This window comes from Anastrepha obliqua, chromosome 1, assembly GCF_027943255.1.
Source record: "Anastrepha obliqua isolate idAnaObli1 chromosome 1, idAnaObli1_1.0, whole genome shotgun sequence".
In the NCBI taxonomy this organism is placed as follows: Eukaryota; Metazoa; Arthropoda; class Insecta; order Diptera; family Tephritidae; genus Anastrepha; species Anastrepha obliqua.
This window is the reverse complement of record NC_072892.1, coordinates 142,420,452-142,438,380: the sequence shown is the minus strand read 5'-3', so window position 1 is coordinate 142,438,380 and position 17,929 is coordinate 142,420,452. Positions and strand designations below refer to the sequence as shown.

The 17,929-nt window shown below is 36.0% G+C and overlaps 1 protein-coding gene across 6 annotated transcripts in view; it reads left to right on the top strand.

The window, feature by feature from the left end:
- The window catches only part of LOC129236359 (C-terminal-binding protein), a 38,759-nt gene extending 34,512 nt beyond the window's left edge, over positions 1 to 4,247 (top strand). For all 6 annotated transcript variants that reach the window (XM_054870705.1, XM_054870708.1, XM_054870706.1 and 3 more), the window contains one exon: positions 3,721 to 4,247. In XM_054870705.1, the coding sequence (XP_054726680.1) occupies positions 3,721 to 3,795 (75 nt within the window). In that variant the 3' untranslated portion in view covers positions 3,796 to 4,247. The remainder of the gene's footprint in view (positions 1 to 3,720) is intronic.
- The last annotated feature ends 13,682 nt before the right edge of the window (positions 4,248 to 17,929 follow it).

Below are 17,929 nucleotides of genomic sequence, written 5' to 3'. Positions count from 1 at the left end.
AAACTAATTGACTCTTAGTGCAAAATTCTCCGTGTTTTTATGACAAAATCCAAATGTTGCCATTAATTCTACTTCAATATCAGCTGTTTGTGTTTACGGCATAATATTGCGGCTATGGTTATGATTACGGCTATGGCGTTATGGCAACGGCACCACTAATTACAGCTTAAGTTCCAATAGTACAATGATTTATATTACGTGAAGAGAAATAATGAAAATATCGATTTGGATGTTTTAAAAACTTCGATTACCATATATAGTAATATTAAAAAAAAAATATTTTGAAATCCCATATAAAAATTTTAAAATTTGAGCCTAGCTTCTCTACCATTTCTGCGATTGCGTCTTAACGTTATCCTACAAGTGGAGGACCCTACAGTTTTATGCTACCTCCGGGTCGGCGTCACATATTAACAAGTTTTTCAATTCAATTTTAGTAGTGCAAGTTTTCATCCATACGATAAAATATCGCGAAATCAAACTGCATACCAAGAGTTTTACGAAAAATTCTGACTAAACGGTTTGAAAATTTGCAGAATTTTTAAAAATTTGGTGTAGGTAAAGTTTGACAAATTGCGTTAAGGTGTTTATGTAATATGAATTATTTTTTTATAACAAAAAAAAAAAAAGATTAATAAGAAATAAATGAATAGCCAAAGCTTGTGAGTATGTGGTGCGAACATTTTCTTCTGACCCTGACAGTATGCCTACATATATATAGGGTGGGCCATGTAAAATTTTGCTTTTTGAATCGGCTATAAAAAAAAAACTAATCAATATTTTTTCAAACTTTTTGTTTTATTTTGAAGATTGAACATTGTCATTTATGAATGAAAAATAATATCGTTCAAATGACTGCCACGACTGGCTTTACAGTAGGCCATTCGATCAACCTAATTTTTAAGCACATTTTCGATTGTTTGGGCTGCAATTTCATGAATGGCAACTTCGATTTCGTGTTTTAAAGCATCAATCGTCTCTGGATAGTTCGCATAGCATTTGTCCTTAACGGCTCCCCACAAAAAATAGTCCAACGGGCTTAAATCGCAGCTCCGAGGTGGCCAATTGATATCGGAATATCGGCTGATTATTCGGTTTTCAAAAACGGTAGTTAATAGTTCGAGTGCAACTTTGGCAGTGTGACAAGTTGCACCGCCCTGTTGAAACCAAATGTATTCCATGTCATCCTCTTCAATTTTTTGAAACAACTCGTTGAGCATGTCACGGTAACGCTCGCCATTTACTGTAACCGCGGCTCCTCGCTCATTTTCGAAAAAAAAATGGCCACCGATGTGAAAATTAGAAAAGAAGAAGAAGACTTACCACTTTGGAAATAGGTTTTCAATATTTCCCAATTTTGTTCAAGCGTATAGCGTACCATTTCGTAAATGTCAAACCTTTAAGTAAATTATGAACACATTTGACATGTCATTTGTGTTACCATTCCCAAAAAGATAGGTGGTTCAAAAAGCAAACGCTATATGGCCCACCCTGTATATATATATCCTTTCTTAGGTGTTTTTGTTCCTCTTCCAATATGTAGTGTGCGTCTTGAAGTTGTTTCTCAAATGGAGGGACTGCTTCCGCATTTCAGTTTTTTATGAGAAACTTTTTTCATGGAAGAAATAAACTCAGAGACTAGCCATTGCCTGCTGAGTGGCGACTGCTATTAGAAAAACCCATTTGTATCATTTGATGTTTAATGCCCACAGTGGGTTTCAAATCCGGTCCCCTCCTGAAACGTAGTCACGCACAAATCATTTGGATTAGTAATGATTTTTATGTCCCACAATTGGAGGGACCTACAGTATATATGTTTTATGAGGAGTTTTTTCATGGCTGAAATACACTCGGAGGTTTGCGATTGTCTGCCGAGATGCGACCGCAATTAGAGAAAATATTTTCTATCATTTGGTGTTTCATGCACGGAGGTTCGAACCTGCGCACCTCCGAATGGTAGTCACGCACCAACCCATTCGGCAATGGCGAATAGATTTAGATGTATTGGAGTTTTGCACTTCGATCTCATGCCCTTTTGTGCCCTCTACTCATCACAGTACCACATCCAAACTCAGTTCCTTTAAATAAATAATTAAAAATTAATAAACTTAAGATAGAGCTGGGTGGGACTGAGCGTATGTGTCTTTTTTCTGGCTGCAAATGGCCAATATGTCCTAACCTTCTCCGCGCTAGAGCGCTGCATTCAAGAAGGAGGAGAACATTATTTACAAATAAAAATATAAAGACGCCATATAATTAACAGTTATATATAAACTTCGGAGGAATTTTTTTATATTTAATTTGTTTTATTTAAAATCTTTTCATATAATCTGATAATAATCAAATATGTATTTTATGATATGCCTTATTTCTCCCATCCGTAGCACATGTGCACATACAGATATGACCCGTGTCAGTTTGAATTTTTGAAAACGTTTCAGAAAATGAGGCGGAAATATTATGTTGCTGCTGTTGTAACAGCATAAAATATTCTCCACATATTTTTAGAAAATATGGCTAAAGTGTGGATTCTTGGCCGGAAATGTAACCCTGGCTGTCGTAGGAACGCAAAAAATATTATGTCTGCTCTACCTCGTGTGCCCGGCTATTGTTTTGCTTTTTTTTTGTTTGGAAGTAAAACAATATAAATAAACTTTTTACTTCAACTCTTAATATTTATTTTTTGTATTCGGCCGCCGTAGCCGAATGGGTTGGTGCGTGATCACCATTCGGAATTCACTGAGAGGTCGTTGGTTCGAATCTCGGTGAAAGCAAAATTAATAAAAAACATTTTTCTAATAGCGGTCGCCCCTCGGCAGGCAATGGCAAACCTCCGAGTGTATTTCTGCCATGAAAAAGCTCCTCATAAAAATATCTGCCGTTCGGAGAAAATGAAGAAAAAGTTTTTATTCTGCCATGAGAAAGCTCTTCATAAAAAATATCTGTCGTTCGGAGTCGGATTGAAGCTGTAGGTACCTCCATTTGGGGAACAACATCAAGACGCACGCCACAAATAGAATAAGGAGCTCGTCCAAACGCCCAAAAAGGGTGTACGCGCCAATTATATATACATATATATATGATAAAAAGTATAACAATCACCTACCTGTGTGTACACCACAAGTTTTGCAAATATATCGGATTTCGCACAGTTTTTCTTTTGAAGAACATACTCTACACGCTCTAGTCGGATTTGTTTTTCTGGCAGTAACCATTTTTTCTGAGGTATGCAGACCAAATAATTACACTACAAGATCTCCAACAGTGTGCCGTAAAAACATTAAAGATGCGGAAAAAGCTATTCACGAGTTCACTCGCAACCGGTCAACGTTAAGAGCGTCCATTTTTGAAGTACTGCGACCTTAAAAATTAGTGTTTGGCTCAAATTGTAGTGACACACGTCTACAAATTGTTTTGCAGAAAGAAGTTCACAGCTTTTATTTGCTTTTATTCACAAAACACATACATATGTACAATTCATTAAAGCTTGTCATAGTCAACTGATCTTGCATATCAGTGCAATATGAACTATTTTATTCATCACATTTATTATTTCTTCTCTTCTGTTGATGTCATAAAATTTTTTATAATACATTGAACTAGTATACCATATTTGCATTGCACTGTCCTATTCGTAGCACCATAATAATTATATTATATTTAAATAATCCATATGAATACGATGAATAATTACTTTTTCTTTCTCTGTCTCATTTGCAGCCCCTGAATGCACCAGACCCTAATAACCACCTTTCGTCTGCTTCTAACAAACCAGAGCCATCAGAGGTCCAATAGTTCAAAAGCGTCAACAATTGTGAGAGGACTCAATAAGCAACCATTAAAAGAGAAAAAAAGTAAAGTTTAAATTGAAAACGTAAATTGACCTGAAGATAAATTAATCAATCGCGAGTTCATCCAAAACTCTATCCCGAACTAAATTCCGTAATCGATTTTTCAACTCTTATATTTCAATGACGCCGGCCACAGCAAAGTAAGAAAAGTGGAAGATGCGTCACTCAAGAGTTGAAGAATAAAGCGATTTTAAAAGTAAAGAATGCAAAGATACGTATAGACACGAAACGTTCAAAGTAAAAAAGGACCTACCGGCCGACGCGTCGCCGTTGTCACTCATCGTCAGCACCATGAGCATATTGACCCAAATTTAGCACTTAGTACAGATACAGGCAGCATATTAAAGTAGTTACTTAGTTTAAATGAAAAGAAGAAAATAAAAAAAAAATGAAAAACAGAAAAACAGCGAGAAAATATGACAAATTCAACGGGATCCGTCAAAGTGTTTGGTTAAAATTTTAAAGCTTAACAAGTATTTGCTAAAGTAAGGAAAAAATATTTCTCAATAGAAATATCACACGCTTATTCGCTCTTTAATATTTACAAATATTCAAACAAACACTAATAATTGGTTTCAGAGTCAAGAACAACAAATGGCAAAAGTTAAGCTCATATAAATGTTTAGTTCATGAAAATATTTTCTTCAATTACACTCCCTTGTGTATACTATTAATTTAAGTTTCTCATAAAATTCTGTTAATTTTTTTCGTTTATAATAGTTTTTGAAAAAAAAAAAAAAAAAAATGAAAAAAAGTGTAAGATTATTTTATAACTGACAAGAGCAGAGCACTATTGAAATGCAGTTTTTCGATTGGGGATATTCGAAAATGTTTTTATTTTATTTTTTTTATTTTCTTAGCAGCATTAACTTATTCAATACGCAACAGCGGGTTTCTGAAATGCGTTATCGTTAAATCGCCTTCGCCATAAATACACACACACATGTAAATGAATTAATATTTAATTAGAGACATTTAGAATTCTTTTCAGAACGCTCACAGTAACACAACGAATTTTTTGTGCTCACATTTCTTAAATCTCCTCAAGAGTTGGGCGTTGCAGTTTTAGTGTGGTCGAATTGGTATATTTTTGCGCTCTGCATTTTCTGCCAGTGAACAAAGTTTTTATAACACAAATATTACTCGAGAATTGTGGGTTCTATCTATCACTGGGCTATGGCTGGCTGGAATTAGAGCTTTTGTTCGCTTGCTTTACGAAAGATGCGCCAATTACAGCGGCAGTTTGTCCTTAACTGTTTTTCCTTTTAATAAATGCACACATAATTTTCGTTTCTCTGGCATCTCTTATGCTAAAACGCAGCACAGCAAACTGCAGCACCACCGCCACCGTGGCTAGTTAAAACTCAATGAACTCAATTATTTTATTTTTCACAATAATTTAAGACCCTCTAAATAATAAATTTATTCACGCAATTTGAAAATATAAGAAATGGAAAACAAATTCAATAAACCAAAATAGTTTTTCGCTAATTGTTTTTATGAGTTATCTAAAGCTATTGGCCTCTTTTCCTTAGGTTGCACGTACATATTCACGTATGTATATGACTAAAAATGGCAAGTTTCCATTATTCCATTTTTGTTTTTTCAATTATTTTTCCTATTCGACATCTTTAAATTTGGAATTATTTTTTTGCAATATGAGATCCGCAAGGCAGTGAGGATTGTTCTACTCTGGTATTGTATCTATAAATATATGTAATTTTAAGTACGCATACATACAAAGAAACACCATCATACACAGGAACATACCCGTATAAATACAGACATCATTGTTTAATTTGATTTACGAAAATATGTATGAATTATTGTACGAGCGTAAGTCACCTTAATATTAAACTATAAAAATATAAACATAATTGCTTTTTTTTTGGTAAATTTCTATGTTTAAAATACAATTTAAATTTTTAACTCAAAAACCATTTTAAAAATTCTGGTAGCGTTAAGGTATTGATAAAAATAACTATGAATAAAATACAAAAAAAAAAACATCTAAATTTTGAAACTTGCAAATTATTCTTACACTGAAGGAGGTGCACGTGCCATAGATAATACGTACTCATCATTACCACCATCGTTTGGCGCTACATCTCCTTGTGAGCCTGGGTCAGCAGGGTGATTTTTTGCCATTCTTGTCTTTCTGGCTCCTATTTTTAAAAGATCCTCTGCTAATTCTCATCTTTCCGCCATTGTCTGGGCATTGCTTGGTTTCGTACCTTTGCTACCTAAGTCTCCTACTTCTTCTTCTTCTTCTTCTTGAATAGCGCGATAACCGCTTACGCGATTTTGGCCGCGGTTAACAAAGCGCACCAGTTGTTGAGCATAAACATTCCCCATATATGTATGCTGGTGAAGTGACAGTCCTTGGCCGGATATAAATCCGGGTCGTTCCAGTAACGTAAAACCGACTGCCGTGGGAACGAAAGCGCGCTAGTCGTTTCTTTCTCATGCTAACCGGCGCCAATTGGACAAACCAAGCGAAGCCAAGTCCTTCTCCACCTGGTCTTTCCAACACAGAGGAGGCGTTCGTTTTTCTCTGCTACCATTAACTGGCACCGCATCGAATACTTTCAGAGCCGGAGCTTTGTATCCATTCGGCCGATTTGACCCAGCCAGCGTAGCCGCTGGATTTTTATTTGCTGCACTATGTTTACGTCGCCGCAAAGCTCATACAGCTCATTGTTTCATCGCCTACGATACACGCCCTCGCTAAAGTGCAAACGTCCAAAAATCTTCCGCATAATCTTTCTCTCAAACACTACAAGTGACGCCTCATCGGTTAAATGTTTCGCGCCGAACGGTTTTGGTTTAAAAATATGGAAATAGAGACCAATAACTTTGTTCCATTGGAACTTAATTTTGCGCTCAAAACAATAAATAAACAATATTAAACTTCTAAGTAGTATTTAATAAGTAAAGACTTACTTTTTCTTCCATTTCAATTCCGCGGTGAAATCTTTTATATTGATGATAGGCCTCAGGCTGTTAAAAAAAAAAATAAATAAATAATTGGCGCGTACATTTCTGTTAGGTGTTTAGCCGAGCTCCTCTTCCTATTTGTGGTGTGCGATTGGTGTTGTTCAAGGCGCCTCCGAACGGTAGATATTTTTTATGAGAAGCTTTTTCATGGCAGAAATACACTCGGAGGTTTGCCGTTGCCTGCCGAGGGGCGACCGCTATTAGAAAAATGTTTTTCTTAATTTTGGTGTTTCACCAAGATTCGAACATACGTTCTCTCTGTGAATTCCGAATGGTAGTCACGCACCAACCTATTCGGCTACGGCGGTCGCCATGGCAACCATATATGCCCAATATGCGCTTGAATATATTTACTGTGTTCTCATTCATTGAAATGCGTTGATTTATATATTTCTCTTGAAGGGTTCGCATTGATTTTTTGTCTTTTGATAGGATGGGAGCACTGATATTTTGGTCTTCGTCCAAAATTTTGGGGATTTCTGTTTTGAATTGTAACTGGTAAGTAAGTAAAAAATAAAGTATCTTGGAGTATTCCCACACTACTGTACTTTAGTTGAAACGTTTCAATAATGTCGAAAGGGAAAAATTGCATTCCAGCTCTTCGAAAAGCAATCATAGGTTGCAAAAGACCGGATTATACTACAGTGCTATTTTCACACAATTAAACGTTTCAAAAACGATTGTTTTAATGCTCTGAAATATTTTTCTAAGTATAAAACAGCAGAGAAAACGTTCCCAGAAAAAAGGAAGCGCGAAAACCCATTAAGATGACCGTTAGATTGTCAAAACAGGATCCCAAGAAAAGTTCTGCTAACATCCTTATTCGTGGAACGTAAAGCTAACTATGAAGCGGAAAAATGGGCGTTAGGGTACATAAATGGCACCAAATCTAAAGACTCATCCGCCAGTTACGCAGTTGTTGACACAATTGGTCACGTCTTAAAAATGTATGTAAATACTACCAGACATTGCATCTGCCTTCACCGCAGAAGCGATCGCCATCCTCATATGTACCGAAAGCTTGTCGGTCCTGAAAGCAGTCCAAAATCCAACCCATGCCTCGATTACAGTCAATTCAATGAGAGATATGCTCATCGAAAGATTAAATTGCTATTGATACCTGGACACATTGGTATCATGAGCAACGAAGCAGCAGATCGTGTAGCAAAATCGACCTAACTCAACACCTGGAACAACAAAGAACAGAGCCGAAAAAGTACGACGCCTACTTATCCAACAAATGTTTCAAAAACGTACATTCAAACTTTCATAAGATTCAGCCTAGGTCACACTCTTCGAACCCATCAACAGCTTCTTACAGGCAATCCACCACCAACTTGCCCGCTCTGTCCACATGTTTTGACTCTGAAGAAACCAGAAACCGTCTTCTCAAACAAAATTGGATTGAACTCCTCGAGATTCCCAATGAAGTGAACATAATTTCAATCAACAACTTTATCCAAGCTGTGAAAGCAATAATCTAAAATTAGTATTAAAAAAAAAATATATATATATATATGTATTATATTCATATAAGTATAGCTGATAGCCCTGGCAGCTAATGCTCATTAGTAAATTTTTAGCAAGTTAATTTATTTAATTTTGTTAATAAATTATAATAATAATAATATAACGCAGTGCTATTTCCACGCAATTAAACGTTTTTCTGAGTATAAAACAGCAGAAGAAAAAGTTCCTAGAAAAAAAGGAAGCGCGAAAGACTATTAGGATGATCGTTAGATTGTCATGTTAATTCCAGGCTTAAGCTGCGATTAGTGGTGCTGTACCTTAGCCATAACCGTAACCATAGCAATCAGCTGTTCTGATCAAACATATGGGCATCACTGCAAGTGATTATAGTGCCGCACCACAACGCTGTGAAATACTTTACATTTGTTTTAAAATTTTCGATCAAAATTTGAATATTAGTAATGAACAACGAAAAATTAATTGACTTAGTGCAAAATTAACTGTGCTTTTATGACAAAATCCAAATGTTGTCATCAATTCTTCTCAATATCAGCTGTTTATGGTTACGGCGTGACTAATCGACAAATGCTGTAATGTTGCGGCTATGGTTATGATTACGGCTACGGCAGAATTAATTGCAGCTTTACTTAGTTCGCTTAACACGTTCGCGGACACTAAAAATTTCAGGGAGCTGCAAAAATAGACAGGCAATTATTTTTGAAACTAGTTTTAATATCGAAAATCTGATTATACATACATATATTATAAGAGTAGTCAGAACATCGTATTTTAACTGTTATATAAAATAAATGTTATAGCATCCCTGATAATATAGATCATATTTTTCAACTAGGATGACGTGAATGCTATAGCATTCATTCATAGAATACATGAGAAAAAAGGTTTATTATAGACTCATTACCTTTTTTATTTAACGGTGGATAAATAATAAAATAAATTAAATCCATAATTTCATGGTATGTACATATGTATATGTGATAACAAAACTAATTATTTCTGTCCATCATTATGATTGAATGTTTTTAGGATTCCATATCCGAATTGGACCTATTGTGATCTTCAGGAGGTAAGTGCCATTGTCCGAAGCACTCTCCAGGACAAAGTGGAGATTTATTTACACAGTTCTGACATCGATATGATGTAAATTTTATTATTTTTTTGCCTGTAACAATATTTTCACTTCAGGAAATATGTTTTACGTTTGTAATTTAAAGGTGCCGGAATTTTTTCCTGATAGTGTGCATCTTGAAAATGTCTTGGCGGAGTGTATCTAACGTGCGTTTGTGAGTTGCCATTATCAAGAAAAAGAGGTTGTCTGTAAAGTCGGTTTACTGACGATAGTTTAACGTGATAACGTCATAAGAAAATACTGATGGAATGGTTGCAGTTTTCAAAACAAAATTTTAATTTTATTTGTTTGATAGATATTTTGTATGGATATAGAGGAGGAGGTAAATGGAATTGCAATGGAATAGGTCAAGTTACATTTACCCAAACGTGAAAAATGACGAAACATTTATCAAATTCATGAAAGATATGTTCAATTTCGATTGTGCATCAGACGTTAATAAGTCAACAACACTAAGAGGCACCATCATCGATTTGCCTTTTTCAAGACACTTTACACTCGAAACACTCCCTTTCATTTCCTACTTTTTCTATCATCGTCCTATTCTCAACAGAGAAATGGTTCATTACAATGCACACAGGAAGAAGGCATATGCAAATACAAGTATGTCAATTTATATAATTACCTACATATGCGCATATACATACATATAGTCCTCGCGGGTATGCTACCAGTTAAGCTGACTGCACTAGAATTCGCCGAAATACGAAAACATCGAGCGGATCCAGCACAGCTGACTAACCGAAGGACTGAACGGGAGCGAAGCATCCGTACTTGGCAGGAGGAATGGAGGAACTCCATGAACGGACGATGGACATATCGATTGATCCCGAATATCACAAGATGGATAAATCGAAAGCATGGTCAGATAGATTTCTACCTGACCCAAGTACTTAGTGGGCATGGATGCTTTAAGGCTTATCTGCATAGATTTAAGCACGAAGATGTCCCGTACTGCACCTTTTGCGACAGTCTAGTTGAAGATGCAGAACATGTTTTCTTTGTCTGCCCTCGTTTCGAGCTGGAAAGAGTAGAATTGAGTGATAGGGTGGGGAAGCCAATAATGGTTAGCAACCTAGTAGATATCATGCTTGACTCAGAAGAACATTGGTCCGCTGTCAGTAACATGGCAAGGATAGTAACTACCCAGCTGCGTCGCAATGAACAACAGCGCAGATTCTTACGTAGAGGCAATAGGCCACACCCCCTCCCGTGAAGTAGTACCTAGTAATACTTAACGGTATTAGGAATAACCAAATTGCGTCACGCTGAACAGCAGCGCAGATTTTCAAGTAGAGGCAATAGGCCGCTCCCCTCCCAGAATTAATACTTAACGATAAGTAAATACCAAACTGCGACGTGCTGAACATCAGCACAGATTTTCATGAAGAGGCAATAGGCCGCTCCCCCTCCCGTGAAGTATTACCTAACGGTCGTCCCGCGGGAGGGAAACGGAGCTGGGGTGGGGTTTTTAGTGGGTGAGTCGAAAGACAAGTCTCACACTTTTCGGCTTTCAATGCTTTTTGCCACCTCCAAAAAAAAAAAAAAAAAAAAAAATACATATATATGCTCACTCAAGTAGGGCAGAGCCAGATGTCGAACGTTGCCGAACGCGGGGGCCGATTGTGCTCTTTGTCATTCGTTCCGCGCTCTCGCTTGCAGTTCAAGCACATTAGCTTACATTTGCTTGCGTACGGAATAGATTCGTATATTTGATATGTCCATATGACTTGTATGCATCTTTACATATAGATTCGTTCTTTTTGAAAATTGCGCGAAATTGTATATGTATATGCATGTTTATATATGTATGTACATATACTAGTATACAACATATCTTATAAGGTATATGGTAAATATTACCATACATTTTTTCCTTCATATATAATAAAAAAATTAATAATAATAACATTAAAACAACAGGTATTATTAACAAACTTGGTTTTATTTTAAATTCTTCAAGTAAATCAAATTAATAATAATCAATAAGAAGGCATATGCAAATACAAATACGTGAATTTATATATGTATATACGCTCACTTAAGTAGGAGAGAGCAAGATGTCGAACGTTGCCGTTCGTTTGCTTTGTTTGCTATGTCGTTCGTTCCGCGCTTTCGCTTGCAGTTCATTGAAGGTAACGGCAATGAGCAAGGTAACGACAAATGAGCAACGTAACGACAAATGAGCAAGGTAACGACACATTTTTTCGTGCGTGCAGCCTGTTAAATCGAATTATAAGACGTTATCACGTCAAAAAAGTCACTACCATTGGAATTCTGTGGTATTTTTAATAGCATATTTATAAGATTGTCTCTAAAATCAAGGACAGCAATATTTGAATTATTTATCTTCTTATAAATGTAATAAGAGTTCCATACAGAAATATCTAATAGATGGAATATAACCTTTTTATACCAACGGATAGATTTTTTAGGTGCGGAATGATATGATATCATTTGATCACATCTGTCTATGCCAGACATATTTGAGTTATAATTAGCAATCTCTATTGGCTTTTTCTTCGAGGTAACATATTTATTATGCACGTCAATTAATTTGGGATGGTTTTCCGTTGTGATACAAAACACATCTCGCCTGTCTTTCCCCTTACTAATATAGGCGTTGCCCTGTCTTCTTCATATATGTTCTCCTTTTTTCAATTTTTTCTTGCATTACGACTTTCGGATTCATTTTGCGATTGGTATGTAAGGTTCCACCGTAGCCGAATGGGTTGGTGCGTGATTAGCATTCGGAATTCACAGAGAGAACGCCGGTTCGAATCTCGGTGAAACACCAAAATTAAGAAAAACATTTTTCTAATAGCGGTCGCCCCTCGGCAGGCAATGGCAAACCTCCGAGTGTAAATATAAAAAATCTGCCAACATAAAAATATCCGCCGTTCGGAGTCGGGTTGAAACTGTAGGTCCCTCCATTTGTGGAACAACATCAAGACGCACACCATAAATAGGAGGAGGAGCTCGGCCAAACACCCAAATAGGGTGTACGCGCCATTATATATATATATATACGTAAGGTTCCAGTGGTATGAGTTTTAAAACTAAGTAATCAATTGCTCAGTCCAACACTATTATAGTAGTTGTCCAGTCCTGCGAGGGTGAGTTTCTAGAATGGCTGTACTTGTTTCTTGTAGTTTTTATGCGCTGAAAACGAATCTGACCTTCAAAATGCTCCATCACGTCAGGATTTTTGGTAAATGAAGCCTAAAAGGTCAAAAAATGGCCATTTAAGCCATTTTTGATAATTTTTTTTGGGATAGAAAATTTCGACGAAAAGTCGCATAGTACAACTCTTTAGCTTTAAAACCCATTTTTTAAAATTATTGTACGATTTAAAAAAAAAAAGTTATGACATTTTGAAATTAACAGTTTCAGTTACGCCAATAGACGTTATACCCAACGATTCTTTAGACAGTTCTTGGGGAAAATATTTTCCAAAAAATCTTGTTTCTACCTTATTGGCTTGAAATTTTTTAATCGGGGGTTTTTTCGCTGATTACGAATCTGAAGTCGGATTTTAAAAATTCAAAATGGGGAATCCAATATGGCGGACAAATTTTACAAAAAATGATCGGATTTCCTTGAAACTCGTTACTCGGGGGTTTTCGGGGTCGCTGATTGCGAATCTAAACTCAAATTTTCAAAAATTAAAATGGCTAAAAAAAGATTTAAAATTTAACTGATCTGGATGAAAATGTTTACTGGGGCGGTTTTATTCGCTGAAGTCTGATTCAGGGACCCCAAAAACACCAGTGCGCACATTTTCAGACAGATTAGTTAAATTTTGAATTTTTGACCGCAATTTTTTGATATACCGGATATTTTTTATATTTTATCGGTATACATTTTATTTCAAATACGACAAAAATTCGTTACTGTTTACCGTTCGGAATTCCGAAAAGTCTATTAATAGCATCAAGTGGGGATTTCACGTCGATGAATCGATCGATATATTATATATAGTAGTGCACGTGCCAAACGTGAGCCAATCAGCGCGCAGCTGAGTCCCGCGACTCAGCACTCCCCACCATCATGCATCTAGCGAGCTTCAGTTCGACGCTGTTTCCATTGGTCAATTGGTCATTCCGATGCCAGCCAACGCTCAACACACATCGCAACTCTCGGGAAGCCGCAGTCATCAAAAACCGTCGTGCTGCTATAGCGGTCAAATACATTAAAGGCACGATTTTGTTTTGTCTTTATAGAGGTTAAACACTGTAAAGGGATTAAACAGCGTTTACCTTTTGTTTTAGTACAACACGTTCTTGTTTAATATTAATTAATATTTTAATTTAACAGTATACGTCTCAGTATATGGATACTTTGATATAAATTTGTAAATTTAGTTTGTCGAATGAAGATTTGGAACAAGCGTTTGTCATTTGTTTCTAATTTCATTCGACTGTGTTCAACGCGAATCCACTTCTTCTCGAATGAGACAGTGTGACGATTGTTATCAATACTGTTATCATAAATCTGCATTTTCGAATACTTTTCTGCACAATTGTTTTAAAATATACATCTTTATCCTTTTTTGTTTTACGTGAAAAAGATGTCGAAACGAATTTGTATTAATTCTCCTGATAAATTTTGTTACATATGCGGGAGGTACCTTCCAGAAAAACAGAGACGAAAAATTAATGAATCTACTAAAATAAATTACCAGGGCTACTTTAAAATGGAGATGAGGAATCTTGATAAAACATGGGTTCCTAATTCAGTTTGTATTAGTTGCACTTGTACTTTAAACTCATGGTCTAAAAATGGAAAGAAAATGCCATTTCATATTCCTATGATTTGGCGAGAACCTCAGTCGCATGACGATTGCTATTTTTGCTTGTGCAAAGTTGGCGGATTTAATGAAAAAAAAAATAAAAATAATATTTCCTATTCTGTTGTCACTTCTGTTTCAAAACCTGTGTTTTATGAAGATGAAAATATCCCTGCACCATTGCCACCTTCTTTTTCTAAAAATGCCATGGAGCTAAGTGAAGATGATTGTATTGATGAAACTGGTGTTGACGTCGATTATTCTGATAAAGAATTCAGATCTGAATCACAACTTTTCACCCAGAGTGACTTAAATGACCTCGTTAGAGACCTTAATCTTACAAAAGACAATGCTGAACTCCTTGGATCAAGACTAAAAGAAAAAAATTTACTTGCGGAAGATATTACATTCTATTGGTATAGAAATAGAGAAAAAGAATTTCTAGACTTCTTTTCACAACATGAGTCTTTAGTATTCTGTAACAATGTACCAGAATTATTGAAATGTTTGGGAGTCGAAAACTATGATGCTAATGATTGGCGCTTATTCATAGATTCATCGAAAATAAGTTTAAAGGCAGTCTTATTGCATAATGGGAGTAAGTATGCTTCTATACCCATTGCTCACTCTGTTCAAATGAAAGAAACCTACGACAATATCGCAACACTACTTACTTATGTAAAATATGATGAGCATAAGTGGGTCATTTGCGGTGATTTAAAAATAATATCAATGATCTTAGGTCAACAGCCGGGATACACAAAATATCCCTGTTTTCTGTGCCAGTGGGATAGCAGGTATAGATCAGAGCATTGGACAAGAAAAGAGTGGCCAGTTAGGAAAGAACTAACACCTGGGTCATTGAATGTTATCCGTCATCCTCTCGTAGAACGTTCCAAAATTTTATTACCTCCTCTACATATTAAATTAGGCTTAATCAAACAATTTGTTAAGGGATTAAATAAAGAAGGCGCTTGCTTCAAATATTTGTCCCAGAAATTTCCTGGATTGAGTGAGGCTAAAATCAAAGAAGGCATTTTCGTAGCTCCTGATATAAGAAAATTGATGAAAGACTCAAATTTTGAAAAAATCATGACTTCGGATGAAAAAAATGCTTGGATTGGTTTTAAAAATGTCGATCACTTTTTAGGAAATAGGAAAAGTTCCAATTACGAACAAATTGTCCAAACTATGCTGGACGCTTATGGAAAGTTAGGCTGTAATATGAGCATCAAGACTCATTTCTTGAACAGCCATTTAGATTACTTTCCCGAAAACTTAGGCAGCATGAGTGATGAACAAGGCGAGAGATTCCATCAGGACATAAAAGAGATGGAAAAACGGTACCAGGGAAGGTGGGATGTTCACATGCTCGCAGATTACTGTTGGTGTCTAAAAAGAGACAATTACAATGCGTTTCACAAACGCAGGGCTGAAAAGCGCAGCTTAATCGAAACAGAATCTCCTCTCGATTAGTCGAAACGTCCTATCTTCTTACCTTAACTGGTCGGTTCATCATTCGATCTTACCTTTGCTGGTCGGATCTTTCTCTCTTCTTACCGTTGCTGGTTGGAGCTTCTTCTGTTCTTACGTTCACTAGTCGGATCTTTTGCACTAACCCAAGCTACTCGCATTTTCCCCTGTTCTCACCCTTCACTGGTCTGATCTTTAATTGTTCTTAACTTCACTGGTGCGACCTTTCTCTACTTATATGTATCTTCTATTCTTACTTTAACTTATCTTTCAATGTTACTTTTGGAGGTCGTATTTTTATCTTCTTCCCAGTTTGTCCTCCGTTTTCACGTTAAATAGTTTAATTTTTTTTGCAGCCTTAACTGGTTCAAAAACCTCAGAGAAACGAAATTCTATTAAAATTCTTTCAAAAATGTAGGCCATTTTGGAACGGAAATTTTGAATTTTTAAAAACTGACAATAGGTTTTGTATAAGTGACCACAAAACCCCCGAGTTACGATTTTCAAGGTATTCCGACAATTTCTAATAAAATACGTCATTTTGCCATTTTGAATTTTCAAAATTTGAGTTTAGATTCGCAATCAGCGACCCCCAAAACCCCCGAGTAACAAATTTCAAGCGAATACAAGGAGTTTTTAATTTTTTTCTGCCATATTGGATTCGCCATTTTGAATTTTGAAAATCCGACTTCAGATTCGTAATCAGCGACCCCGAAAACCCCCGAGTAACGAGTTTCAAGGAAATCCGATCATTTTTTGTAAAATTTGTCCGCCATATTGGATTCGCCATTTTGAATTTTTAAAATCCGACTTCAGATTCGTAATCAGCGACCCCAAAAACCCCCGATTAAAAGATTTCAAGCCAATAAGGTAGAAACAAGATTTTTTGGAAAATATTTTTCCCAAGAACTGTCTAAAGAATCGTTGGGTATAACGTCTATTGGCGTAACTGAAACTGTTAATTTCAAAATGTCATAACTTTTTTTTTTAAAATCGTACAATAATTTAAAAAAATGGGTTTTAAAACTAAAGAGTTGTACTATGCGACCTTTTCGTCGAAAATTGAAAAAAAAAATTTTCTATCCCAAAAAAAATTATCAAAAATGGCTAAAATGGCCATTTTTTGACCTTTTAGGCTTCATTTACCAAAAATCCTGACGTGATGGAGCATTTTGAAGGTCAGATTCGTTTTCAGCGCATAAAAAACTACAAGAAACAAGTACAGCCATTCTAGAAACTGAAAAAAGTTAAATTTCGCAGGCCTGTGTAATGAATGGCCCTTCGATAAATATGGCTCCATAGTCCCATAACCACAGCATCCTCTACAAATAAGGAAGACATCTCACTTGTTACTTTGCCTTTATATATTTCTATATTGAGAGCATAGCCATCATGTGTACAAAATTGCCTCATAGATTCATCTAACGTTAAATTTTTTCCAGGTTTTTATGCCGTTTGAAATGAACTATTTACAAGCTTAAAAAGTTCGGAACTCCTAGATAGCCTGTCATAATTTGTTACGGATTCACAATATAAGCAACGCAATAGCTATTCAAACCTGCGCCCGGTCATACATGCCCCGAAAATTGGATGATAATATAAGGGATTGTTAGACCAATTTGAATGAATTTTAGGTGTCTTTTTTTAAGCCTGCAACAAGCAAAGGCCAAGGAATATCTCTATTTCTTGAAAATTTGTTTCTGTGAAACTCTTTATCCGGCAATTTATCGTACGTGGACGTGATAGTGACAGCAAATTTGTCCCATATTCATTTGTCCCAACAATTAAATGCATTATTTCCATAGACAAAATTTGATTTGAAAAATTTGAAAATTTCTCTATTCAATTTACAATTACAATTTTTTAGTTCATCAGCTATACCCATTGAAGACCAATCAAAATGAAAGTCTTGTATTTCTGCAGTATCTTCATTCCACAAGGTAGTTGTCTCATCTATCCCATTTGAAATATTTATGCCGTTAGAATCTTCTGAATCTGTTGCGGTCCACTGACTCTTGTCGTTTCTGTAACCAATCGCAGGAGGCTCCAATGCACCTTCTACTTGAATGCAGCGCTACAACCAGTAGACCAGACACAATGCTCAGTTCAACTCAGCTCTATCTTAAATTTAATAAGGGAACTGGGTCTGGATGAGGTATTGTGACGAGTAGAGGGCACACAAGTGCAAACTCTAATAAA